Genomic DNA, 24,147 nt, shown 5'->3' with positions numbered 1-24,147 from the left:
ATACACGTAGAAAATTGATTAATTAATTATCGATAAAAGAATAAGAAAGTAACCTTTTCATGAAGGCCATCAACCGTTGCAGAAAATGTTGCAGCAGTTTTAGCCTGCAACAATTTTTTCTTCTCTGTTTCACATTTGTTTGTTTTATTATTTATTATACTTCTTGATGAGAAACAATCTCCACCGGATGGAACTGCAAGAGGATCACTTGGACGTACTACCTGCTCAAAATCATAGTTCATATGTTTTCAGATGCTTGACAAGGGCTAAATGTATAGCCAAAAACGTTTGCATATTTTTTCGTTTTGTTATCCGATAACTACTTGTTTCTGTTTGGTTTTCTTATTTTCAACAAAACAACCTGTTTACCAGAGTTGTGTTTGAAAATCATAGATAAAATTTACATTAAAAGTGAAGTGACAAGCAAACGGTCTTCTTTCGTATAAGACAGATTGTTCAAATTTTAGGGCAGGTTGTGGAAAGCCTGATTGGTATAGTCAGTGCTGCTACACTATGTAAGGCATTTGGTGCTTCGTAGATGGACATTGAAGAGTGACATGGTCAACAGTTTGTTCTTCCGTGCCACATTTGCAGGCCAATAAAGATAACCCCACTTGTGCATATTGGAATGGAAGTGGTAAACTCCTGTTAAGTTCTATTTACTTTGACCCAAGTACGCAGAGGCATGTGCATTCCAGGAGAACAAGCCACCGGGTAAAGGATAAAACCATGAAGTCTGGTGGTGATAAGTTATGCTGCATTTCAAGTATCTTTCATTAATGTATTGCGTGGGTATTGGGGCAACTGAATGATTGTATCAGTTCAAAGGCAGCTGGCATGAATAAGTGATTAAGTGCCTTGACTTTGTCGCTGGGAAGATTCTTGATGTAGCATGTGGAGTTCGTCTTTTGCCCAACAAGCCAGTGTGTAATGGTCTCTTTCGGCAAAGCCCAAAAGGTGGATGTCTGCAAGGATTGGTAAGTACTAAGTATAGTCTGTTGAACTTGAACGCAGGCATCCAGTCACAATATGCAAGGCGTCGTTAATTAACCAGTAATGAGGCGATATGAGCATCACGGCACTAGGCAGGTGAGCAGTATTCAGCGGTAGAGAAAACCAAAGGCTAAAACTAATACCGTACCGTAGTTCCAGTGAAGAATACAAAAGTATGGCTTCATCCAGTAGTTACAAATATATTTCAGAATTAAAAATAAGATTATAAATTTTACAATTATACAATAGAAAATCTTCATATCCTTAGTCCTTAGTCCTTACTTGTCGAGCTGTCTTGGATGTTTGGTCCAACGTATCAATAGAAAATTTTTCAGATTCACCATTGTCTTCATTTTCACTGGAACTGCTGCTTTCAAAAATCGGTTCGTTGCGATTTTGATGTTTCATTGCGTACAAAGTCTCGTTCAACAAGTGATCTTTGCACGCATGAGAACTTGTTACTAGTTCTTGTTGAGCAACTACTCCTTGAAGATACTCGGTTGGTAACAAATGAAGCTTCACATGCGCAAACAAATCAGCAAAAAACTTTTTTCTTTCACCATAATTATGATGGACCCAAATCAATATTCCTTCATAGACAGGTTTGCTTCCAATCGTCTGCAACAAAAAAGTGATACTACAGTAGCTATCACGTACTTTCATGTATAAGATTTTTAAGTTAGTGCAAAAAAAATGTAATAGCCTACAGTGTTGAATTCGATAGCGTAAACAATTAACTCTATTTTGTACAAACCTTTTGATCCAATGCCTGTACAATTGCTTCCACGTCATTGGTTGAAAGCTCTTTAAATTTTGGTTGTTTTACAACTTTTCTGAATTTTTTCACAACAACTTCTTCAGAACTAGATTGCAATAATTCGCAGTTGAAGACTTTTCCAATAGAGCACAGATGAAGACAATTGATTACAGTGAGTGTTGAGATTAAAAATTTCGAACAAATCCCCTTTAATTCTAAACATACAGTATAACAAAATAATGAAGATATCCATGTTTGACGTTATGATAATGTGCATTTCAATTTTACTTCCACACATAGGCTGTTGCTTAAAAAAGCATTATGCCAGAATGTTGTATGCTTGTCGAATTAACTCCTGTCCTCAACGTGGTCTAATCTAGTACAGCATATTTAATCTTCAGAAGAAAACAGTAGCGGCTTGCGCGCCCCCTGGTCTACAACACATTTTGATAATCATGAAGCACAACCGATACAGCTTCCATAAATTTCAGATAAACTTACCATATACAAGTAAATAATCAGCTGCCTCAAGCAAGGGAAATGCATTCTCTTCTGTAACAGTAACTTTTGAAGTATAAAAAAAGTCAAGAATTGTTTTGATTGTCTCTGCACTGAACTTTGTAAGATCAACCGTCCGTTCATATTTCTCTTTCATCTGAGAAAGAATAAGATTGCCATTACACACATGTGATTGGTTCCAAATAAAAATTTCTATAAGGTTAGTATTGGTAGCTTAAAATCACTTTTGAATATGAATACTGCTACTTATTGATGCTGCGAGTCATGATAGCTAACTACAGTACAAATATAATAAAGTGCGTTTTCATATACACTTATACAAGAAGTACTGTTTTTATTGCAAATATGCGTTGCTCCCGTTTTTGTAAAACGAACAGTTTCAATGCTGCTATAGTTAGGCGTAGCTGAGTGCAGTATTGTTGGAGATAACACATTCAAAAATAAACTTCAGTAATTTTTTGTGGGCTTACTAACGATCTATGGCAATTGGTTGAGGCCAATTCGAAAATACCGTTTCAGTGATGCTTCTGTTTATTTAGAGAAACTGTGGAGATCATTTATGAAGGAGATTCCTATGTTCAGCGCACACCCCGAGAACTGAACCAGCGTCGTTTGATCTTGCATTTTTTGTGCACAAGGTCAGACGCTTAACTAACTGAGCTATCGGCGCGGAGCTCGAATATAAGTTAGGTAATTAATGGGCATTTATGCCATTTAACATGTGTCAGCCTCACACTGTCTGCAGATGGCACTGACCAATTCATAACAAGCAACAAATTAACTCCAAGCATTGCTGATTGCTATGTTTTTTCTAGACAAAGACGCTAAATGGGTTCCATGCAGACTTTAATTTCAAATAAAACACGCTGCTGAGAAAACAGTTCTAGGGTTCACTTGAAAATTGCAGCTGACCTACATAAACAGAAGTGGATATTGATGTTATTACTGAAGCTTATTAAACTAAATGTTAAAATAAAGAAGTTATCAAGTTTTTTTTACACGCTCATTGCATCAAACCAGAAATAGTACTAACCTAATTAACCCCAGTCAGTGCTTACTATTATGCTGCTTTAATACAGACGCTGCACAGGTGTTAATTATTTAATATAAGTAGATTTCAATTTAAAGGGAAAACGTGGAATTTAACTTGATTACAAATTCAAGGTATATGCTACTATTTAAAAAATATAATTAATGATGACATCATGCAACCTAATCGATTTTCAGCAGTTGAGCATCAAAAATAGTTTTTTATTAACAGTCCGTAAGTTGTGTATGAGCAACAAAACTTGTAATTTTACTACATATGAACACTTCGATCTATCAGTTCATGCTCAGGCCTCTGTCACAATTTATGACGTTCACCAAAATGAGAATGCCAGAATTTATAAACGTTTGCTGTATTCAGGAATGAACCTTTTGACAATTGCGAACAAGTATGATCAATAGGGTGTTTCATTTTTTCACCATTTTTGAAATTCAAAATGCCTGGGGTCCCATCTGGTGGTATTTGGGGTAAAAAGTTTACACCCCAATTTTTTTTCAATTATGACGTCATATTGAGGTGGTCCACGCGGTTTGAAATTTTTGGGCCTCAAAATCTCGAAATTTGGCCGTATCTCCGGAACCGCTCATCATAGATCGACAAAATTAGTATCAAAATGCGCAGAAGGGTCGGTTTCCTATACCTGATGTAGAGAATATTAAGGTCTATTTGCTTCAGAAAAAAAGTTATTTCAAAAAATCTGATTTTCGGTCTATTTTCTCCTGAAGAACAAAGATCAGGTGATTAAGATAAAAGTTTTTCTGTATTTTTCCATCTTGGAAGCTGTTATTGCATAATAATAGTTGGTGTTAAGGTTTCAGTACTGGGCCTGTCTAGTATTGCTATCTGGTTAAGCAAAGCCCCATCTTGCATTGCTCCGGGACCCTTCTTGGCGCCGTCCACAAAAGAAATGACATGGAAAAGATATATTTCGTTTATGTGGAACATGCATTTGAGGGTATGAATATCATGACCAACTTCATCATTAAAATAATTGACCAGTCGAGTATTGACTCCGGACTTTTTTCCTGTGTTGAGAGCAGTCGTATCAGCCATGACTGAATATACTTGGGAAAGGTGAACTCTGCAAGCCTCCTGGATGATGGTGCCAAAAATCAGTTCTGCAGTGACCAACACACTTTTGGGAAAAGATTTAACAGCAAGCACACTTTCGTGCTTTATGCCATTATCATCATCAACAAGTTGACCCAAGAAAACGTATCGATCTATTTCATCGACAATGCGCCCATCATAACATAACTGCATGGCAGAAGCTGAGTTGAGAGGGTTCTCACTTTCCATCAGAGATTTTTCTCTCAGAGATTTTTTGTCGTTTGCGGTATACTGTCGAAGGTGATGCAGCATTGCAGCTACTTGATCTTTTCCAAGAACCGACCTCATAAGATCTGACTGCTGGCGTACCGAAGTCATCCTACGATCAGCAAGTACACAACTTCTATCATTTATGGAAAAAAGAATGTACTTTCTTGTACACTTTTCCCCAAACAGCTGGTTTCAGAGGCTCGTATTCCTTATCATCTTCCCAATTCATATCACCATCAGAGTCGTTTTCGCTACTGTGTAGACATCTAACTACTTCATTTCTTTTTCTCTGTTTCAAACATAGTAGTGCCGATGCTTTGGCAGATTGTATGCCAGAAGTGCTAGGTTTCTCTGTTTGCTAAGCACTGGAAGACCAGCTTTGTTCCATATGCCAATAACATCTTTCAGCAGTTCATCTTTGAAATGGGGTATATTCTTCAAAAACTTAGGATTAGTTTCGGCTACTTTCTTCCTCAAGTAAAAATAGTGACTGACTATATCTGAATTAAGGGGAAGTACATTTCTCTTCAATCCTTGAAGTTTTGCATCGACTTACTAATACCTGACCTTAATGTCATAATGACACTTAATCTAAAGCAGGTGAGCAGCATACCTCTTCCTCAACGGTTACATTAATATTATAATACTGTAGTAATACTTTCAAATTACCATTTCATCTCTTGCAAAACGAACAAGGACTATTACTACGCAATAGCAGCTTCCAAGATGGAAAAATACAGAAAAACTTATTATCTTGATCACCTGATCTTTGTTCATCATGAGAAAATAGACCAAAAATCAGATTTTTTAAAATAACTTTTTTTTTGAAGCAGATAGACCTTAATATTCTTTACATCAGATATAGGAAACCGACCCTTCTGCGCATTTTGATACTAATTTTGTCGATCTATGATGAGTGGTTCCGGAGATACGGCAAAATTTCGAGATTTTGAGGCCCAAAAATTTCAAACCGCGTGGACCACCTCAATATGACGTCATAATTGAAAAAAAATTGGGGTGTAAACTTTTTTCCCCAAATACCACCAGATGGGACCCCAGGCATTTTGAATTTCAAAAATGGTGAAAAAATGAAACACCCTAATGATCAACCTACCTCGCACTTGAAAATTTTATTGAAATAGGAAGAAAGACTTCCGAGAAGACAACGATGCACATTGAACTTCTCTCCTTTGACTTGCAACACAGCATCACAGTAAGAGTCTTCTTCATTTCTATCTCTGTAAACATTGACACAAACAAGAACATTGGCTTGTTGACTATTTCATTCATGCTATAATATCTGGTAAAATTCATTTATTTGAAGATAATGAAGTTTAAAGATAAAAATAAGTAAACTTTGCCGGAGAAACACGTTGTCGTATCAACTTGGCTATGTAGCCAAATCACCGCATAAAAAAAACTTAATTTTTTTGCCTCAACCATTCAATGTTTATTTTTATCGGATTGCACAAAAAAAAAAAAAAAAAAGTCATATCATGCAGGACTAAAACCAACACAAGGATTTAAGTTGATGTACAGAGAACTTCGGCTCAAAAATTTAACAACAACTCAGTCCTTAGTTTAATAGAGTTTTTAACAGTCTTCAGCCAATTGTGCAGAACATTCCGGTAATACAAATTGAACATAGAATCATTATTTGAACATACTTATCTAAAAGCTTCAATATGGTTGTGTTATGTTCTCCTTGAAAAGTTTCCGCTTTCATCTTCTTTTGAACAGTATCAGAACAACCACTAACAGAATGTGGAAAGTTAGCTGACACAGTAAACAAAAAACTAGAGTATACACGGTCAGTCGGTCACCTGTTAGCATGCATGAGTAGTCAAAAAGACAAATCGGTGCTATATTGCAGTTTCGTGCATACTACGTTACGTAGGCTACGTAACTACAGCATGACGATACGAAACTACAGTGCGAGATTGCATTATGATTTCACCAAATCTTTAAAATACTACACCAAGTAATTTTTCCTGAAGATCAAGTTTTGCATAGTTTTCAGTGCACGAGATTCAACTATGATTAATCACAGGGGCTAGGGATAGGCCGATACGATGTGGATAAGGATACGTACCGATACTAAAAAATTACAACAGCCTGAACATTTAACTGGTAGTAGAAGCAAACGAAGAGGTTGTCACAAAATGATTTCTACTTTTGGGCATTAAAATATGGTAATCCTAGCCTGGTATACAAAAACACACGGTCGACAGGATTGGCAAGAAAAGGGGAAGGCCTTCGCTAAGCAGTGGGCCACCACAGGCTGAAGATGATGAATCCTAGCCCAGTAGAAATGACAAATCAATAATTTCAAATCAAGAATGGTGCAAAAGTTATAGCGTTGAAGGTTTAAAAAAAAAGATTGCCTACGAGCAACATACGCTGCATCATGGAAATCCAGTACAGGGTACATTTATGGTTGTTGGTTGGAAAACGATAATTCAAAACAGTACAGCAGTTAGTTATTCTAGTAAGCTAATATCGCTGAGGAATTTAGTATCAGAATTAAAAAATCTCTACGAGGAACTGCCATTGGGTGATATATAAACAACAATGAAAACTCCTGACACAAACGCCATCTTTCTTTCATACAAGCAGTAACAAACTACAATGTCAAGCAGTATATTGAATACTGGTACTGAGTCTCTATAAACAGTATTTACTAAAGTAGCGTAATTGCTATCAGTAGATTGCTTGTGTAGAGATAGCTCCATCTAAATTTTGAATTTTCATACACTACTTGGTACTACTGTATAGTAAAATTGATTACAGACTATCGAGAAGCCTTTATCACGCTCCAGAACGACTCTCAATCTGATATAAAACGTGACCTGTACAAAAAATGTAAGGCTGAACTGAAGTTTAAAGAACTACTCGTATTCTCAAGGATCAGTGGTGGGAAAAGAAAGCCCACGAAATGCAACAGCTGGCAGATGCCAATAACACACATGGCTTTTTTAATGCAATGAGAGAAGTCTACGGACCATCCACGCATGGACAATCCCCTCTGAGAAGTAAGGATGGAGAAACGATACTTAAGAGCGAAATGATGGTATGTTTGCCAGAGTCCAGACCAGCAACAACAGCTCTGAATCTTTCCTGGTTAACTCTGGAGTGAAACAGGGCTGCGTAATAGCACCAACTCTTTTTGTAATTTTTATTGCATCTATCTTGGAAATAGTCCACCATGACCTTCCATCTGGCATTGACATATCTTACCGCATGGATGAAAAGCTTTTTAACCTCACCCGCCTTAAAAGTAAATCAAAGACTACAACACGCGGTATCGTGGAATTTCAATATGCCGATGATAACTGTGTAGCAGCACTGAGTGAAAACCACCTACAGCAGATTCTGAATGATTTCAATCAAGCATACAAGAGGTTTGGACTTAGATTCAATATTAACAAGACTCAGGTCCTCTTTCAACCACTTCTTAAAGATCGTACCAGTGCTCTGCCAGAAATCCTTCTCGATAGTACACCTCTAAAGAAAGTGAAACACTTCTGCTACCTCGGAAGTGAAATTTCAGACAGCGTTGACCTTCAGGATGAAATACGACATCGTTTAAATTGTGCTAGCACCGCTTTTGGAAAACTTCGCTCACGAATATTTGACAACCATAACATAAGAAAAAGTACAAAGCTCGCCGTCTACAATGCAGTATTTATCACAACACTACTATATGCTTCCGAAACCTGAACCACCTACCGAAACCACATTGCAACTCTTGAAAGATATCAACAACGCTGCCTGCGCAAAATTCTGAATATCAGCTGGGAAGAGAAAAGAACAAATTTGAGCATGCTAGAAAAGGCTGAAACAACAAGCATTGAGTCCCGCATTATTTAAAATCAACTCAGATGGTGCGGGCATGTAGTGCGAATGCCAGATCAGCATCTCTCTAAGCAAATATTTTACTCAGAATTGGCTAAAGGTAAGCGTTCAGTAGGTGGACAAAAGAAGCTGTATAAAGACTCACTGAAGAGTAATCTTAAAATGTGTAACATCAATTACACAAACTGGAAGGAAACCGCAGTGGATAGGCTGCTTTGGAGATATGCCACTCATGAAAGTGTTGTCACGTTTGAGAAAAGCAGATCTCAAAGGTCAAAAGAAAAAAGAATGCAACGAAAAGAACGACAATCACACCCACAACCAACTCTCCCAAAGGATCTTAAATGTATCAAATGTAACCGAACTTTTAAAGCCAGGATTGGACTCATTAGCCATTTAAGAACTCACCGTTAGCTTTTATTTTATTGCGAAGGCCATCATCCTCGAAGACGAGGGATAGCCATCACCGTATAGTAAAATTGATTACTCACTATCAGTCTATAAAACATCAAAATTTTGATTTCAACACAACCAGCTAGTGATGTTGCAGTTGAATCATTCCAATAACCGTTATTGAAACAATACATGACCAAGTGACCACCTGAATCCGCTGGTGGGTACATCGAAGCATAGTACGTTTGATTTAAATTTGCAGTTTTGTTGAATGAAACAAAGAAAGTTACACTTGTTAGTTAGTCACAGTATAAATTATAACGAACACTTGGTTGTAAATCAGAAACATAATTTAGAAATTCTAAGTTTCCACGATGAAAAAATAAACACAGCTTTGAACACAAACGGCACACCAATAAATTATTGGCAATAAACCACAAGTATCTGAATAGGAGCTAATCAAAATCTTACGCGTCATTGAAATCAAAGCTGTTACCGGTACGTGTCCTATTGTTACAAGATGATATTCGTTGTAATTTCCTTTCAACATACACACACATAACACAATACTTTGAACAAAAATGCGTTGTATAAGTTATCTTCTTTTCCATCAGAAATTAGCACATCCAGAAACTTTGTAAAGCACAGCTGTGTTAATGTGAAGGATGAAAGTGACGTCTGGATTTCTATACCTAGGTCAAGTCTGGTTTGAGGTTAATGATAGGCAAGCGTAAAATACCAAGTAGTCGCTCAGCTTTGATCTCAGACGGTCCTTGTTCAAGTTTATAACCGAGAACGCCTGCTCACACAAATATGTTGAACCGAATGAGCTCAACATTTTCTTTGCAAGCTTTGGCATTTCTGGAAATTTATTTTTAACCCGTTGCTGGTAAAAAGGTACGAGAGAAAGATGTTCCTGTCGATAACAGCGTCGCAAAGAAGCTCACTTAGCTGCAGGTGAGCTGGAGCCTCATCAGGGTTCAAGAAGAAGTGAATAGCAATAAGTCTTTTACAATGGCGGCAAAATCTCAAAAGCGGTCGTTAAAATTGCCAGCAAGAAAATGAATCAATAAATGCTCGATTGTGTAATCACTCTTTACTGCACTGTACTACTCTCCAGGCAATGATAGTTGTATGACGCAACAATGATTCTAACTTTTCTCGCCTGGCCTTTGTCTGTAAGAAATATCGTCTTCACTAATCTTTTTTAAAATGCAAAGTTGAATTGGCATGATTTCTGTGCGGCCGCCAGCCAAAAATAACACCGCATTGTGCAACAACAAACGAGGGCCATACAAAAACGTATCGCGGGCCAGACTTTGCACACCCCTGTCATACCACCTTTAAAACGCAGCAAATACGTTGAAGTCATGATGGAGAATTGGAATCACACAAAGCTGGGAATTGGAAGGCTAAGTAAACATTTAATCTTTATAATGCAGAAAACTCAGTCAAATGCGAAAGGTTCGATTCATACAGAATTTTGTCCACTAGTAACTGAAGTGTTGAAACAGGACCTTTGTTGAAGCAAGAGCGATAGCGTTGTCTGAGGAAGAATCTTCAATGCGCAGTTGGATCCGGTTCGAAAGGAATCGCAGTCTGGAATGAGAAGAAAGCAAGTTGACTGCTGAAGTAATGGTGAGATTATTAATTTACGTTTTAATCGCTGTGCAATGTGTAATAAGTAGCATGAACATTGAACAAATGAACAAATAGGTTTAAACAATTTTTTTTCAGTTTATACCGGTAGAACTAAGAAGTGATTACCTTTGCTGGTACGGATATGGATCATTCGCAGCCTATTTTAGTTATCTACTGTTTGCACAGCGAGTTTTGTTCAAACGGTGAAAACCTTCAAAGAGGCGCCAAGAAATTAAGAAGAACAACCTTTCCCAAATAGAAACTTGGTGACAATAATTTCAAAGAAAATGGTTCAAATGATCAACACAACCAATATTGAATACTGAAAAGTTTGGGTGTTCGTCAGGACAATTATCGTTTCTAGCACTAGTTGCAACGTTCATCTGATGAAATTGAAAGTAAAAGCAACAATAAACAGGATGGTTTATTGCTTCACTGACGTTTCGCGCACCATGACAATACGCATCCTCGGAGGCAGAGCGAATAACATACAAAATAAAATTTCACAAGGTTATATACTACCGGTACTGTGCAATTAAAGGCAAGAAAAAATAAAACGGCCAATCTTTAAAATCTGGTCAATGATCATAATATTATTGTCAGTGATCAATGATCGTCAGTGAAGCAATAAACCATCCTGTTTATTGTTGCTTTTACTTTCAATTTCATGAGATGAACGTTGCAACTAGTGCTACAAACAATAACCAATATTAACGGGAAACATCTAGCTAAATCAGTTTGTTGACTCAGCATTAAGAAGCTTCTAATTAAAAAGTCCACAGAAAAATTGACGTTTTCTTTCAACAAATCTTAAAATCCATAACAAAGCTATCACAGCTTTTTTAATGGGGTAACAAACTTTGGATTAAAATTGTTTAATTGAAATTGCAAGCTCCTCAAGCCAAAATATTATGAACACATTTTTTAAACGAATTAATAAGCACACATCTTTTGCAAAACTTTGCGTACGTTACTGCTTGTTATCTAGATAGGAATTAATAGACCACACAAAATTGTGAAAAAGTCGCAATATGACGAATAGATTGAGAATATTCTCCAGATGAGGTTGACTTTACGACTTACCACATTACAACAAAAAGACATTCAACATGGCGCTGGTTCGACACCGTTCATGAGCATGTGACTGTCTTTGGCAGGGCACTTAAAGGTGGACATGAAGGTTGGTTTCCTTGAGAATTTTCATGAAGAATTTTCAACCACCTGGCGTAAGCCGGGATACGACAAAAAGAAGAAGAAAAGGTTAGAATAGTAAAGACATGATCACCTGCGGCTTCAAAGGAGGTGTTGCGGCTTCAGCCACCTGAAAAGCGAGTTGTTTATTCTCTTCCATGGTATCAGCATGGATCTGATCGATGGTTGTCGGATCTTGAACTTTGTCGGCTCTCTGTACCCAATTGTTCTGAACAAATATGGCGAATTATTACTCTGCAACAAATTTTCAACTTTGTTGCATACTGTGTTAAATTAAAGTATTCTGGTTGGGTGGGGGCCGGTGTCGGAGATAAAACTTCGAAGTCTTGAGACGTTTTTCTTCCACTCCGAGCTCCATTGGTGGTCAGCTCAGGTAGCTGCATTGATGGATTGGTCATCAGCAGTTTTCATCAAGAATTATACGCCTGTACAAATGGGTGTCTCGATTTCAGTTGTCGGGGTTGCTCGCTTATGAAGTCATAAAGATTTGAGTGGAGCAAGTGGTTGGGGTTCGAGAAAGAGACAGGATGGCTTCTGCACAATGAATCTCAGCTGGTTGGATGCCTGTAAGGACAGGGAGATTGTCCGATGGTGCAGGTCGCAGGCATCGAGTCATGATATGCAAGGCGTCATCTATGGCAGTGTCAATAGGCAATGGACACTGCGATTCAAAACGCGCACAGTATTCTGCTTGAGCATGAACTAGTGCAATGGTATCGATGCACAGGGTGTCAACTCCGGCCTTCCCAGCCAGAGCCGGCTAGTCGCCTTAGCAAAGCTGTGAGTGTTGAGATCTTTTAGTGACTCTTAAGTGTTGACGACAAATAATCGACATGTCCAGGACTGCTCAGTTGCTCAGTGCGGACCATACTTCTTTTGCTTGAAAATGTTTGGTGACATCACAAGAGTTGCTGTAAGGAGTTGCTATAAGGCGTGTTACTGTGAGTCACTTACCTAAAAATGTGCTTGCATTGTTCTTAAATTTAAGACAAAAGGATCAGCAATTAGGCAATGGTTCAACTTAAAAACTATGAAAACATAGTATCAGCAAGAAAAAGTTACCTGTCTCAACTCTACAAGATTCATAAGCATGAACTTGACACGATCTGAAATTTTTCCTTCTTGAATGATTTTATTGATTTGGGTGAAATATTGATCCATATAGTTCTGTGCGCAGTGATAACAAAATGATATTAAAACTAGATGTTTGTCCAGCCTATCAAGATACAAAATCACTCAGAATGGGTTTATCGTTAGCAAACATGTAAATCTAATTTTCCGCATGATAACCTCAGGGACCGCATGACGCAGTCATGCAAGCCATCTTATAGCTTCTCGTGGTATTCAAACTCCACAGATACATGTCGTGTAGTAACAAAAGAAAAATCAATGTAATCAAAAAATAGACTACGTAATTTTTCCTAGCATTCCATCTGGTAAAAGCGGATGTTGCATCACTTGCTCATAATATGATCAATTGATCATGCGTTTATCCACCTCCACAGGGCACAAAAAGAACAATATTTATTCATTGCTGTATAGCAAAAATTAGGCTAATCCTGAAGCTAAACAATGCCTGTACTACTGTAGAGTATGATTAAATCCGACGCATGCCAGTAAAATTAGGGTCTTACTTACAGTCGCAAATAAAACAATTATATATACTGTATTATTCATTGTTGCGTAGTCAGACAAAAGTCACTAATGCTTACACTAATATCATTGAGCTGAGGCATGGCAGCTAAATGAGGGTCATACTTACGTCATCGAAATTGATTTCATGCAAAAATAGCATATATATTCATAAATCGTAATCGAATGCATTACTAGAGTAATCGTAAGCACTCACCACTTTAAAAAAATTAGGCTTGCCGATAAAATATCAAAAAGACAGTTAATTACTCTGCATCCCAAACTGATCCACAATAAACATTAGCTTATTAGCACTGAAAAAGAGTACTCAATGCCAAGAAAAGCGAAAATATTCTCTACTCTCTTAAGAGCCTTTACAACGTGTTTCACCGTTAGTGCAATTCTCAAAGGGTTCTTATTCAAATAGAATCTGTTTTATTTGAATAAGAGTTTTTTGAGGATTCTATCAAGGGTAAAACAAGCTGTTAAGGTTTTTAGAAGAGTGGCGACTTTATTTGCTCCCAATTCGATATAAATAAAAAGTTGTTTCAGCTATTGCTGCAACTTAGCTTAATATGTCAATCATGCAGTTCGCTGTTCATTCCAAATATACTTATAACCAAGTGTTGTGAAACTTGGAGTAATCGTAAATGGAAATGACTAAGAAAGTAAGCAATTGCTTTGAAATTTTCAGTGATTAACAATAATTATGATAGTAAACGGAATAAGAAATCGATCACATCACCATTGTACTGGATTCAATCCATCTTTGGCCCAGATAGTACTCAGGGATATATCAACAACTGGACAGAAAAACTGAGTCTCTGTTAAAGTTTACTCACTTTGCGTTTTTTGGATTTAAAATCTTTTGCAATTGCTGTTAGTAAGTGACAAAATAATTCAAGTGACTCCTCAAAGACAAGTTTAAGCAATGTCAAAATGCAATTATGCATGAGGGATTGTGATAGTATCCCCAACTTGAACAATTCTCCCATGAATCGAATATTTCCAAGCATCCTTCCGCGCTCTTTGGTTTCAGCTTTATCTAGTCCCTCTTCGGCGTTTTGCATTTCTTCCTGTGGCAAGTTTTTTGGATTACAAGCAGTAGTGGTTTCTATTTTAGCTTGATGCCAAATATCAATAAATTAACATGTATAATTATGACACCACGGATAAAACATTATAATTTTTAACACAAAAATAATGCAAGGATGAGGAAGGACAAGAGGTTGCACGTTTGTGCACTAAAACACTTGGTGGTGCTTAATTTGTTTTGAAACAAGACACTTCAATTGCGGAATGGCCCGTTTCGGCGAGTCCGATTCGGCTAGTTCCCTATTTGGCTACAGTTTTGAATTGTATTTTATTCCACAATATCGTTTCTTTTGCATTTCGACAAAGAAAAATAAATTGAAATGTAATTTAGCGCAAAATGTTTGAACTATTAAATTGAAATGTTTGCTCACATAAAATCGACATGTATCCTACGTCACCGTCTGTATGCTAACTTAGAATATATTAGAATCCTTGTCACAATCAAGGTGCAATGCCTCGAGATGGCTTGCTTTGTATCTTCAACGAGCGTGTTGTTTTGATTGTAGAATTCTGGTGCGATGTATTATTATCGGTTATGACCTGAAGTAACCTCTGATTACGAAATCTGTATTATGTAAAACGTGTTTTCTGGAATCATTTTCCCTACGTGACCTTCTAGAGCAGTGGTTCTCAACCTTTTTGTCTTGGTGGACCCCTTTTGGTGTCTTCGAAGCGGTCGCGGACCCCTAAAAATTACAATTTGAAATTTTCGTATATCGCGTTTCCTTATGGAATCATATGTTACATAAGTTTCAAAGCAACACACTTAAAAGAATTTGTTGAATTCGCAACGCACTTGACGATTGATGAGATTGACGAAATTATGTTGTGACTTATGAGCTATATGTTGGCACACAGGATCAAACATCGGTAAGCTATATGCTCATTTGATGTTTTTCTATAACTTTTATCAAAAGTTAATAGAATACTTGCGTCTGTTACAAAGAATTTCTCCCTTTTTTCATTTGAAATCAATATTAATTCGTTATAATCACAGTCATTGCAAAACTGTGAGTGGTGATAGACTGCTGACTGACGTTTGTATTTCTAACTTAATCATTGATCAATAATCTGTTGTCTTAAAAGAATTTAGTTGAACATAGCCAACATAGCCTTATTAAAAGGTTTAAGTAATTTAAGCTTATATGATATTTTAGTTAAGAAACCAAACCTTTGTGCAATGTCCTTTGCAATTTCAAACGACGCACCAGTGCGTTGCGACTTACAGTTTAAGAATCACTTTAGGCTAATACATAAACAAAGCACAAACAATTTTTAAATTTCTTAATTTATCCGTCATGTTGAAAACTCGGAAACTTTCGCGGACCCCCGGAAATCGTTCCACGGACCCCTTGGGGTCCGCGGACCCCCGGTTGAGAACCACTGTTCTAGAGACTTCTGTTGTTTACATTTAAATGCTGCTTGATAGAACAATGGTTCTTTATGATGTAACCTTACGTAACCTTCTCGAAGTTACTGGACTGAACATCCAACTATAAATAGTGGTGTAGTTTGTGTATTATTATTATTATGGGAGTTGTGCTATGAGTTGTGGATTGGTAGTTGATGCAGAAATTATTGGTGATTGAGACTTGAAGTAATTAAATACAAGTAGATGAGAATTGGTGCTGATATAAATTGTATTCGAATATTAGAGTTATTTGAGAAGCCGTTCGTTAAAGTTCTTCAAGAAGTCAAGATTATCATTTCACTAGTAGAATTATTCGACATTTAATTGACTACTTTTCGGTTTGACCCATTAAACTACGTCATTGAACCTTTCCAAGTCTTTTTCCTGGTAAGATATAGAAAGAAATCGTGACAAACCTCAACTACAAAATTCAAAATCCAATAAATAAAAAAAAATGTATTACAAAATTCCAAATCCAACGACGCCTTCTGTTTGTTTAGAGAATGTTGTATTTTATTCCACAATATTATTTCTTTTATAGTTGAAATTATCGAAGCTTTAGATGAGTGGGGTTTAGACCTAACCACTGAGATCTTAAAACTAAAAAGCGAATTAAATAATTTATTTTTGAACTATTAATGTTTGCTCAGATAAAATTGACATGTATCCTGCGTCGCCGTCTGCATGCAAACTTAGAATATATTAGAATCCTCAACTATTACAAAATTATAAATCCAACGACGCCTTCTGTTTATTTAGAGAATTTTGTATTTTATTCCACAAAATCGTTTCTTTTACAGTATAGTTGAAATTATCATGAGTGGGGTTTAGACCTAACCACTGAGATCTAAAATCTTATTTATGACACCGAAAACATCCCTAGTGATATGGTACGTTCCATATTCATAACTTTACCAAAGAAAACCGGAGCAACAGAATGCACACTCCACAGAACAATTAGCCTTGTGAATCATCCAACAAAGATCTTACTCCGAATCATGATGATGAGATTGAGACCAAAACTAAAATCGGAAATTTCAACAGCACAGTTTGGATTTGTTCTAGACAAAGGGACCACAAAAGGAATTTTTACATTAAAAATGATAACAGAGAGATGTATGTCCGATTCTTCTGTTTATTTAGAGAATTTTGTATTTTATTCCACAATATCGTTTCTTTTGCATTCTTGCATTTTATCCAGTGTTTACCTTTGAGTGCCTTCCCAGACGGCAAAATATGTCATTTTTACATTGATTCATCGTCTGCAGACGTTGAATCAATGTAAAAATGACGAATTTTGTTGTCTGGGTTGGTTCAAAATAAGTGTTTTACATCAAAACAACATTTTTCATGATTAACGATAGAGGTTAATGAGATAAAGTCTCAGCGAAAACGTGTCAACGAAAAAAAGACAGTTGCCAAATAGCGTTTCACATAAAAGATGAAGTTAAAACCTAAGTAGCAGTTTAGAATAAACCTGGGTTTCGGCGTTACATGACCTGGAATTCATTTGGTTACTTCCTTCGTTAGACTCTCAGTTGATATTACTTTATCATGGCAGAAAAAGACTGTAGCCGAATAAGGAACTAGCCGAATAGTAGCAGACCCCTTCAATTGATCACTAATTTGACTTAACACGACGCGCAAGAATGCGCCTCAAAGGCCATGTTTCTATGTTCCAAATTTAGCAAGATGTTAGATAAACAGTGAGAATCTAGATTCTAGATGCATGGCCAAGCGGATAGACACATATCACTGTCATGTCATGCTTAAGGTTCACAAATATTTCGACTCTTTGTCACCCGTTTATTAATTTCAATTTGTACTACAAGGCACAAGCCCAGATTTAGAATACGGTAGCCTACAAAAGAGCAAAAACGTTGCCAAAGAATTATGTGCAAACTACAGCAAACAGTAACTTGTAAACGAACCAAGGTTTTCGCCTTTTCCACTTCTATGGGATATTTTGAAAGCAATATTTCTCGATCCTTTTCAAGTTCACGTTGACACATTGAAACCATAGTTTTTATGAAACTTGTAGTTTTTCCGGGTTGACAAGAAGGTACACAAATGGACGACATAGTTTGGCACACGCTGGCGCAAAGAGCACTCTTGTCTGGTTCTTTTACCGCCTACAAATATATATTTGTAGGCTTGCGCACAAACGTACAGTAGCTGTCGCCTGCTTCAGATAAAATGAAACGTAATATTAAGGCATTGAAAGCTTACACGCATTCAGTAACTTTCAATACTATACAGCTTCTAAAATATCCGTCAGTTAAGCTAAAATATCCGTCAAACAATATCCGTCAGTTAAGCTCTACTTTCACCATGGCTGTGAAATTTCATTAACATTACATTTAAGTCAATATGAAACACACGTTGACGAAGATAGCATTTCATGCAAATTAAAAAAAAAATACTTTAACATAAAACTTACTGTTCTAAAAACAAGCTTAACGACCACACACAGTCGTGCTTCTGTGTTGAGCGAAATAAGTTTCAAGCTTTCGATCGAATCTAAGAGATTCGATGGCGTCATTTTGTACAGGATTGATTGCACGTTTTGGCGAAGTACCTTTGAAATTGGTTTAAAATATAATGGTCTAAAAGAGTATTACCTGTATACTATAGTGTATATATATATATACATTGTGCGTTAAACGATATACAAAAGTAATAAATATATTAATATTAAATCATTTGTTTGTCAAGAAAGAAGTTTAAATATGAGGAATTATTTTTGGAAATGGTAAAAACACAAAACATTCAGGCAAAACGTTGGCGTATTTTAGCTAGCAGCAGACCAATATCAAAGTAAACTAAAATTGAACTTGATGAATGCATCAAACAAATCCTAGGTAGCCTGAATACCATGGCTATGTAAGTAGACCGCAAGTGACCCGAAGCTAAAGGGTAGCCAAAGCAACAGTGATTGGACACTCCTCTTTCGAGACAATAGTGATACCGTATCCGGACCAAGTCATCGCAAAGTGCTGAATGAGGTAATGAATGAAGGTTACGAACACGTCAACGACGCGAATAAACGTTGAAGAAAAACGAATGCCACCAACCTTGTTGCTTTGTTCGTTTTTAGTAGAAGCAGTGGACGGCGTGGGGTCTTGGTGGCTAGAGGTTCCCGGAGTTTCAGCTTTCTTTGGTTGTGTTTTCTTTTTTCTTCTTTTTTTAGATGTAGAACTACTCTGCTGATTCTAAACAACACACAAAAAGGACTCTTCAATTTTAAAAGTCAAATAGTTAAAGCAGTTTACGAGCACCATTATTTATAGATGTCAAGCAATCTGCATGTTGACAAATATGACAGTTTGAAAAAGAAGTTTATTTGAAAAGAAGTGGATTGTACCACCTACGGTCCTACTACACCAGCGGTCGGCAACCTGCGGCTCCGGAGCCGCATGCGGCTCTTTTATCTCTGCGCTCTGGCTAACGCGGATGCGCTATGCAATGAAGTTCAGGAACAGAAATCACATTAACTGCGAGAAATAAATCATTAAAAGAATATATGTATGTTTATATCTGACCATGAACCGATTAGTTGTGTTTCCCAGTCATGTTAAAAGTTGACAGCTGTTGGAATGGTAACTACAAATCAGTTCTACAGGGTGTGGCCGAATAACTCGAACAAAAGGCTTTCTTGTAAGCGTTAGGGTTTTTGCTGTGAGCGGTCAGTTAGATGGTGCGGCTCCGAGCAAATTTAAGTTTAATGGAGACGAGACCAAATTGCTCTTTCAATGCTAAAGGTTGCCGACCCGTGTACTACACCCATGTGGCCCATAATTTCCAAAGGTCATCCGGAGATCAAATTTCATAAAAATGCCATAACTTCGAAACCGGTTAAGCTAGAATGTTTGTTCTTGGTTTAAAATGCTCAGAAGGTCAATGTTAATATCTGCTCCATGTCAATATTTTCATTCTGGAACAAGCAAGCTGGTGTGCGGACGTTTCTAGTATACAGCGGTAGCGCTCACGCGACTGTGCCATTAACCCATGTCAGTTAGTTTTTCGTAGCTAAATACGCAACCAACTCGAGGCAAAGCAGCATGTCAGAAGTTGGAGCAAAGCTTGATACAATACTAAACAGCTTGAACAATTTAGCATCTAAGTTTAAGAAGATGAATGAAAAGTTTCAATACCTAAACAAAAAACTAAATAAAATTGAGGAAATGATTGAAAAGAAAACACAGTCACCTGAAGACGAGTATCAAAAACAAAGCTGATAAAAATTTAGTACTGGAATTTAAATCGAAACGTTAGTATTTTTTATGGATAAAGACAAAGCAACAAATGCACTCTTACAAGAAAAGATTACAAATCTAACCAATTCCGTGACCCGTTATGATTTAAATAAAAGAGGAACTGATCATGAAGGATCTTTACAGCAAAAGATTTAATATTCTGATTCATGGCTCAAACGAACAAGACAGCAAGGCGTGGGAAACTTCGAAGTATATTCTTGATTTAAATGGTACTACGACAGTTTATCGAACGACAGTTTATCGAAACGACAGTTTATCGAACGACAGATAATCGAACGACAGTTTATCGAAACGACAGTTTATCGAACGACAGTTTATCAAACGACAATTTATCGGACGACAGTTAATCGAAAACCTAACCCCTAACCTAAAACCCTAACCCATAACCCCAAACCTAAACCCATAACTCCAAACCTAAACCCTTAACTCCTAACCCTAACCATAATCCTAACCTCTAACCCCTAGCCCTTAACCCCTAGCTCCTAACCCCTAACCATTAACCCCTAGCCTCTAACCCCTAAGTATTCCATTGCATATGTGTTTCGTCGTTCGATAAACTGTCGTTTCGATAAACAGTCTTTCGATAAACTGTCGTTCGATGAACTGTCGTTCGATAAATTGTCTTTCGATAAATTGTCTTTCGATAAATTGTCGCGTCACGGATTTAAATCAAGCTGAATAAATATGAACTGTTTTGTGTATATAATTACATTACAGGCCTCGAAATTCGGTTTTGTTGACGGCGGACAAACGTGTCCGGTCTGAGCAGCTGTCTCGGCGGACAAATTAAATGTCACGGCGGACACACCAGTTTTTGCGTCAATCGTCATACTTAATCACTTTATCTTGATGATTCTTCGTCATTTGAGAACTATAGCTACGGTTTAGAAGGCTTTTTAAAATTTCAGCGAAGTCACTCTGAAGAGCTTTCATCAGACCAACGACCTGCGCTTGAAGAGTCAAAGCGCCGTGTAGCTGCTCAATACTCCGCATAACTGATTAACTTCCACCGAACGAGGTCGTGTGGCTTCTTGCATCATAATGCTCTGGGCACGAGTTGGAAAACTGTTACACAAACACTACGCTACTATTTTCTGCTGTAGGCCTACAAAGTTTCACTAGGCTTTTTTCTTTAGGTTTATTTTTGCGTGTGAATTTTCCCTGGGCCCTTTCTTTCTTACTGTAATACCAAAAGTTAACAAATTTTGCTGCATCTTGGTGTAATAGCCTACTCGTATAATTTAATTTTGTAACCAACCTTGCCTTATCAATATTACTCGGAGATCAAAGCCAAACATTGTGACGTAAGACTTGAACTAAGTTGCTCGTGATCAGTGTAGAAGTACGGTGTTCCCATCGATTCTTAGCAAAGAATTCACCTTTGTTATGATGATTAAATGTCATCAATCGTTGAAGCAACGTAAAAATCTAAAGTTTACCTGCTTGAATGGAAGCTAAGGGATACAGTATTTACATTTTCCAGATGCGCACTAGAATGAGCAGGAAATAATATTCTCGCAAGTCGCAACAATTGTTCGTGCTATGCAATGACGATTTGTATCGCTAGTTCCTGTGTTACGGTATTTCTCGGCGGACAAACATGACCGATCTAGATGGTACTTCCCGCGGACATCACATGCTGTGACGGCGGATATGTCCGCGGTGTCCGCCGTGAATTTCGAGGCCTGACATTATACTATTTGCTTCATCCCGTTAACATGCATTATTTTTACGTGTTCTAATCGTCAAATGATATCGTGATTTTTTCTCTTTTTTTGTGTGTTTCTGATGATGACTATGTGCCTGATCTGATACAGACGTTGGCGATCATGGTCTTCCAAACTTCTCTGTCATTTGCCATTCGTATAAAATCGTTCGTTTTGACTGTTGTGTTTGTGGCCCATTGGTTCAAGTTATTTAAATAAGTTAATCTTTGTCGACCTCTGCTTCTTTTTCCCTGTATCATCCCCAATAGTGCTAATTTTTCAAAATCTCCATGTCAATGAATATGACCTACAAATTGCATCTGGCGCCTTCTAACTGTTGTTATTAATCTCCTTTCTGTTTTTGCCAATTTCATAACTTTGTCATTACTCTTCTTTTCAGTCCAAGATATCCTCAACATCCTTCTGAGAATGCGTGTTTCTAAACCATATTTAATGCGAATGTTATTTTCATCATTTATCATGAGATGGCAGCTGACTCAATGACCAATTGGTCTTTTCGCTGTCTCCTCGTCATATGGCACATAACAGTTTATGGGATATCTCTTATTACACTGGTCTACAAATTTCAACTTTTTTTTTCAGGTTTGGGTTTTGACAACTGATTTTGGCTAATTTTGGGGCGCTGAATCCGAAAATGAACTCAGATTTTCTCTATCACATCACGTTTTCTTTCTATCGTTGCCATTTTTTTGTGAAATTGACCAATTTTTACCCTTTTTAGTGCAGTAAAATGTCAAATATAATTATTTTCTGACAGCTATAAACTTTCAAACATGGAGATATTTTTACACTAAATTCATAAATTGGTTCAGATTTCCTCTAAAATAAAAAAAATTCCTGTTATGATAATCGTAATAGGACATAGTGGAGGTTGGTAGCGTTGAGTTTTTCCATGCTGGCTTGCTGGGGCAACAAAGTGGCTACACCAAATACCCATGTTTCCTATGCTGCTGGGACAGCAGGGCCAAGGATCAGCACTGGAACAAAGAAGAGTGGCCTCCAAGGCTCACCTTGACACCTGGAGACAAAAATATCATACGTGATCAGTTAGTTGATATCAAAAAGATCCTCTTGCCTCCTCTTCACATCAAACTTGGTCTCATGAAACAATATGTAAAAGCTTTAGATCATGAAGGATAGTGTTTTAAGTATATATGTTATGCTTTTCCTGGTCTCAGTGAAGAGGAAAAAAGAGCTGGGATTTTCAATGGATCACAAATCAGGCAATTGTTAAAGGATGAAAATTTTGTAAAATCAATGTTGCCATTCGAGGCTAGAGCTTGGAATGCTTTCGGTGCTGTTGTGAACAATTTTTTGGGAAACAGAAAAGCAGAAAATTATAAAGATCTCTTAAGGGATATACTGCTTAGTTTTGAAGATTTGGGATGCAGGATAAGCATCAAAGTTCACTATTTGAAGAGCCATGCGGATGAGTTTCCAGGAAATCTTGGGAAAGTTAGTGAAGAACAGGGTGAACGTTTACACCAGGATATTAAAATTATGGAGGAACGTTATCAAGGTCGGTGGGATTGTCATATGATGGCCGACTATTGCTGGAGTTTTAAAAGAGAAATTCCAGATGCTGCTCATAAAAGAAAGTCCCTCAAAAGAGCATTTTTAAGCTTATAAGTGAAGAGTTCATATTTTATGAAAGCTATTTTTTGACTGTTTCTGAACTCGCCCTGCCCAAGTCCCTTTGAGTCAATCTTTATTTTGGCACTTTGCTATTTCTGTGTGTGTCTTCAGAATTTCTGCACTCCATTGGAATGTCTATAGATTATGTGCATATTGTGTGAACTGTAGGCTATAATTCAGATAATACCTTGTCACTGTTCTATCGACATGTTCGTCAGCATAATGTAGCGTTTGATGTTATTATGGTTGCTCTTTTGCATGCCTATTTTTTATTAAAAAGTATGAAATTTCAATAAATACAACGCAAATTTGTGTGAATATAATATGGAATGCTTGTTTGCTAATTAAAGCTAGATTATTGCAGGTAAAACAGTGTTCATTGCATCAGAATTCCTTGTTTTGACAACAGAGGGGGGCAAAAATTGATTTTTTTCAAAAATTAGGGATATTTTATATCTCAAAAACGTGATGTGATAGAGAAAATCTGAGTTCATTTTCGGATTCAGCGCCCCAAAATTAGCTAAAATGAGTTGTCAAAACCTAAACCTGAAATTTTGTGTAGACCAGTGTTATTCTTATGTTGTTGTTATATGACAAATAAACTAATTTTGATTCTTTTGCTTTCATTTCAA

At 37.0% G+C, this 24,147-nt stretch overlaps 2 protein-coding genes across 2 annotated transcripts in view; both read right to left on the bottom strand.

The window, feature by feature from the left end:
* Nucleotides 1-6,433, bottom strand: part of LOC145784160 (uncharacterized) — a 28,720-nt gene extending 22,287 nt beyond the window's left edge. Inside the window, exons 1-5 of the mRNA XM_082595924.1 lie at nt 6,305-6,433; nt 5,752-5,875; nt 2,252-2,405; nt 1,748-1,965; nt 1,276-1,611 (exon numbers count right to left, since the gene is read on the bottom strand). Coding sequence (XP_082452050.1) covers nt 1,276-1,611; nt 1,748-1,965; nt 2,252-2,405; nt 5,752-5,875; nt 6,305-6,363 — 891 coding nt within the window. The 5' untranslated portion in view covers nt 6,364-6,433. The remainder of the gene's footprint in view (nt 1-1,275; nt 1,612-1,747; nt 1,966-2,251; nt 2,406-5,751; nt 5,876-6,304) is intronic.
* A 27-nt stretch (nt 6,434-6,460) lies between these two features.
* The window catches only part of LOC145784161 (uncharacterized), a 24,830-nt gene continuing 7,143 nt past the window's right edge, over nt 6,461-24,147 (bottom strand). Inside the window, exons 5-11 of the mRNA XM_082595925.1 lie at nt 18,951-19,088; nt 18,317-18,454; nt 17,808-18,008; nt 14,213-14,446; nt 12,801-12,905; nt 11,812-11,946; nt 6,461-10,484 (exon numbers count right to left, since the gene is read on the bottom strand). Coding sequence (XP_082452051.1) covers nt 10,446-10,484; nt 11,812-11,946; nt 12,801-12,905; nt 14,213-14,446; nt 17,808-18,008; nt 18,317-18,454; nt 18,951-19,088 — 990 coding nt within the window. The 3' untranslated portion in view covers nt 6,461-10,445. The remainder of the gene's footprint in view (nt 10,485-11,811; nt 11,947-12,800; nt 12,906-14,212; nt 14,447-17,807; nt 18,009-18,316; nt 18,455-18,950; nt 19,089-24,147) is intronic.

This window comes from Aplidium turbinatum, chromosome 15 (assembly GCF_918807975.1).
Source record: "Aplidium turbinatum chromosome 15, kaAplTurb1.1, whole genome shotgun sequence".
NCBI classification, from domain to species: domain Eukaryota; kingdom Metazoa; phylum Chordata; class Ascidiacea; order Aplousobranchia; family Polyclinidae; genus Aplidium; species Aplidium turbinatum.
The sequence above is the reverse complement of the archived record's forward strand: the minus strand, read 5'-3'. Positions and strand labels throughout refer to the sequence as shown.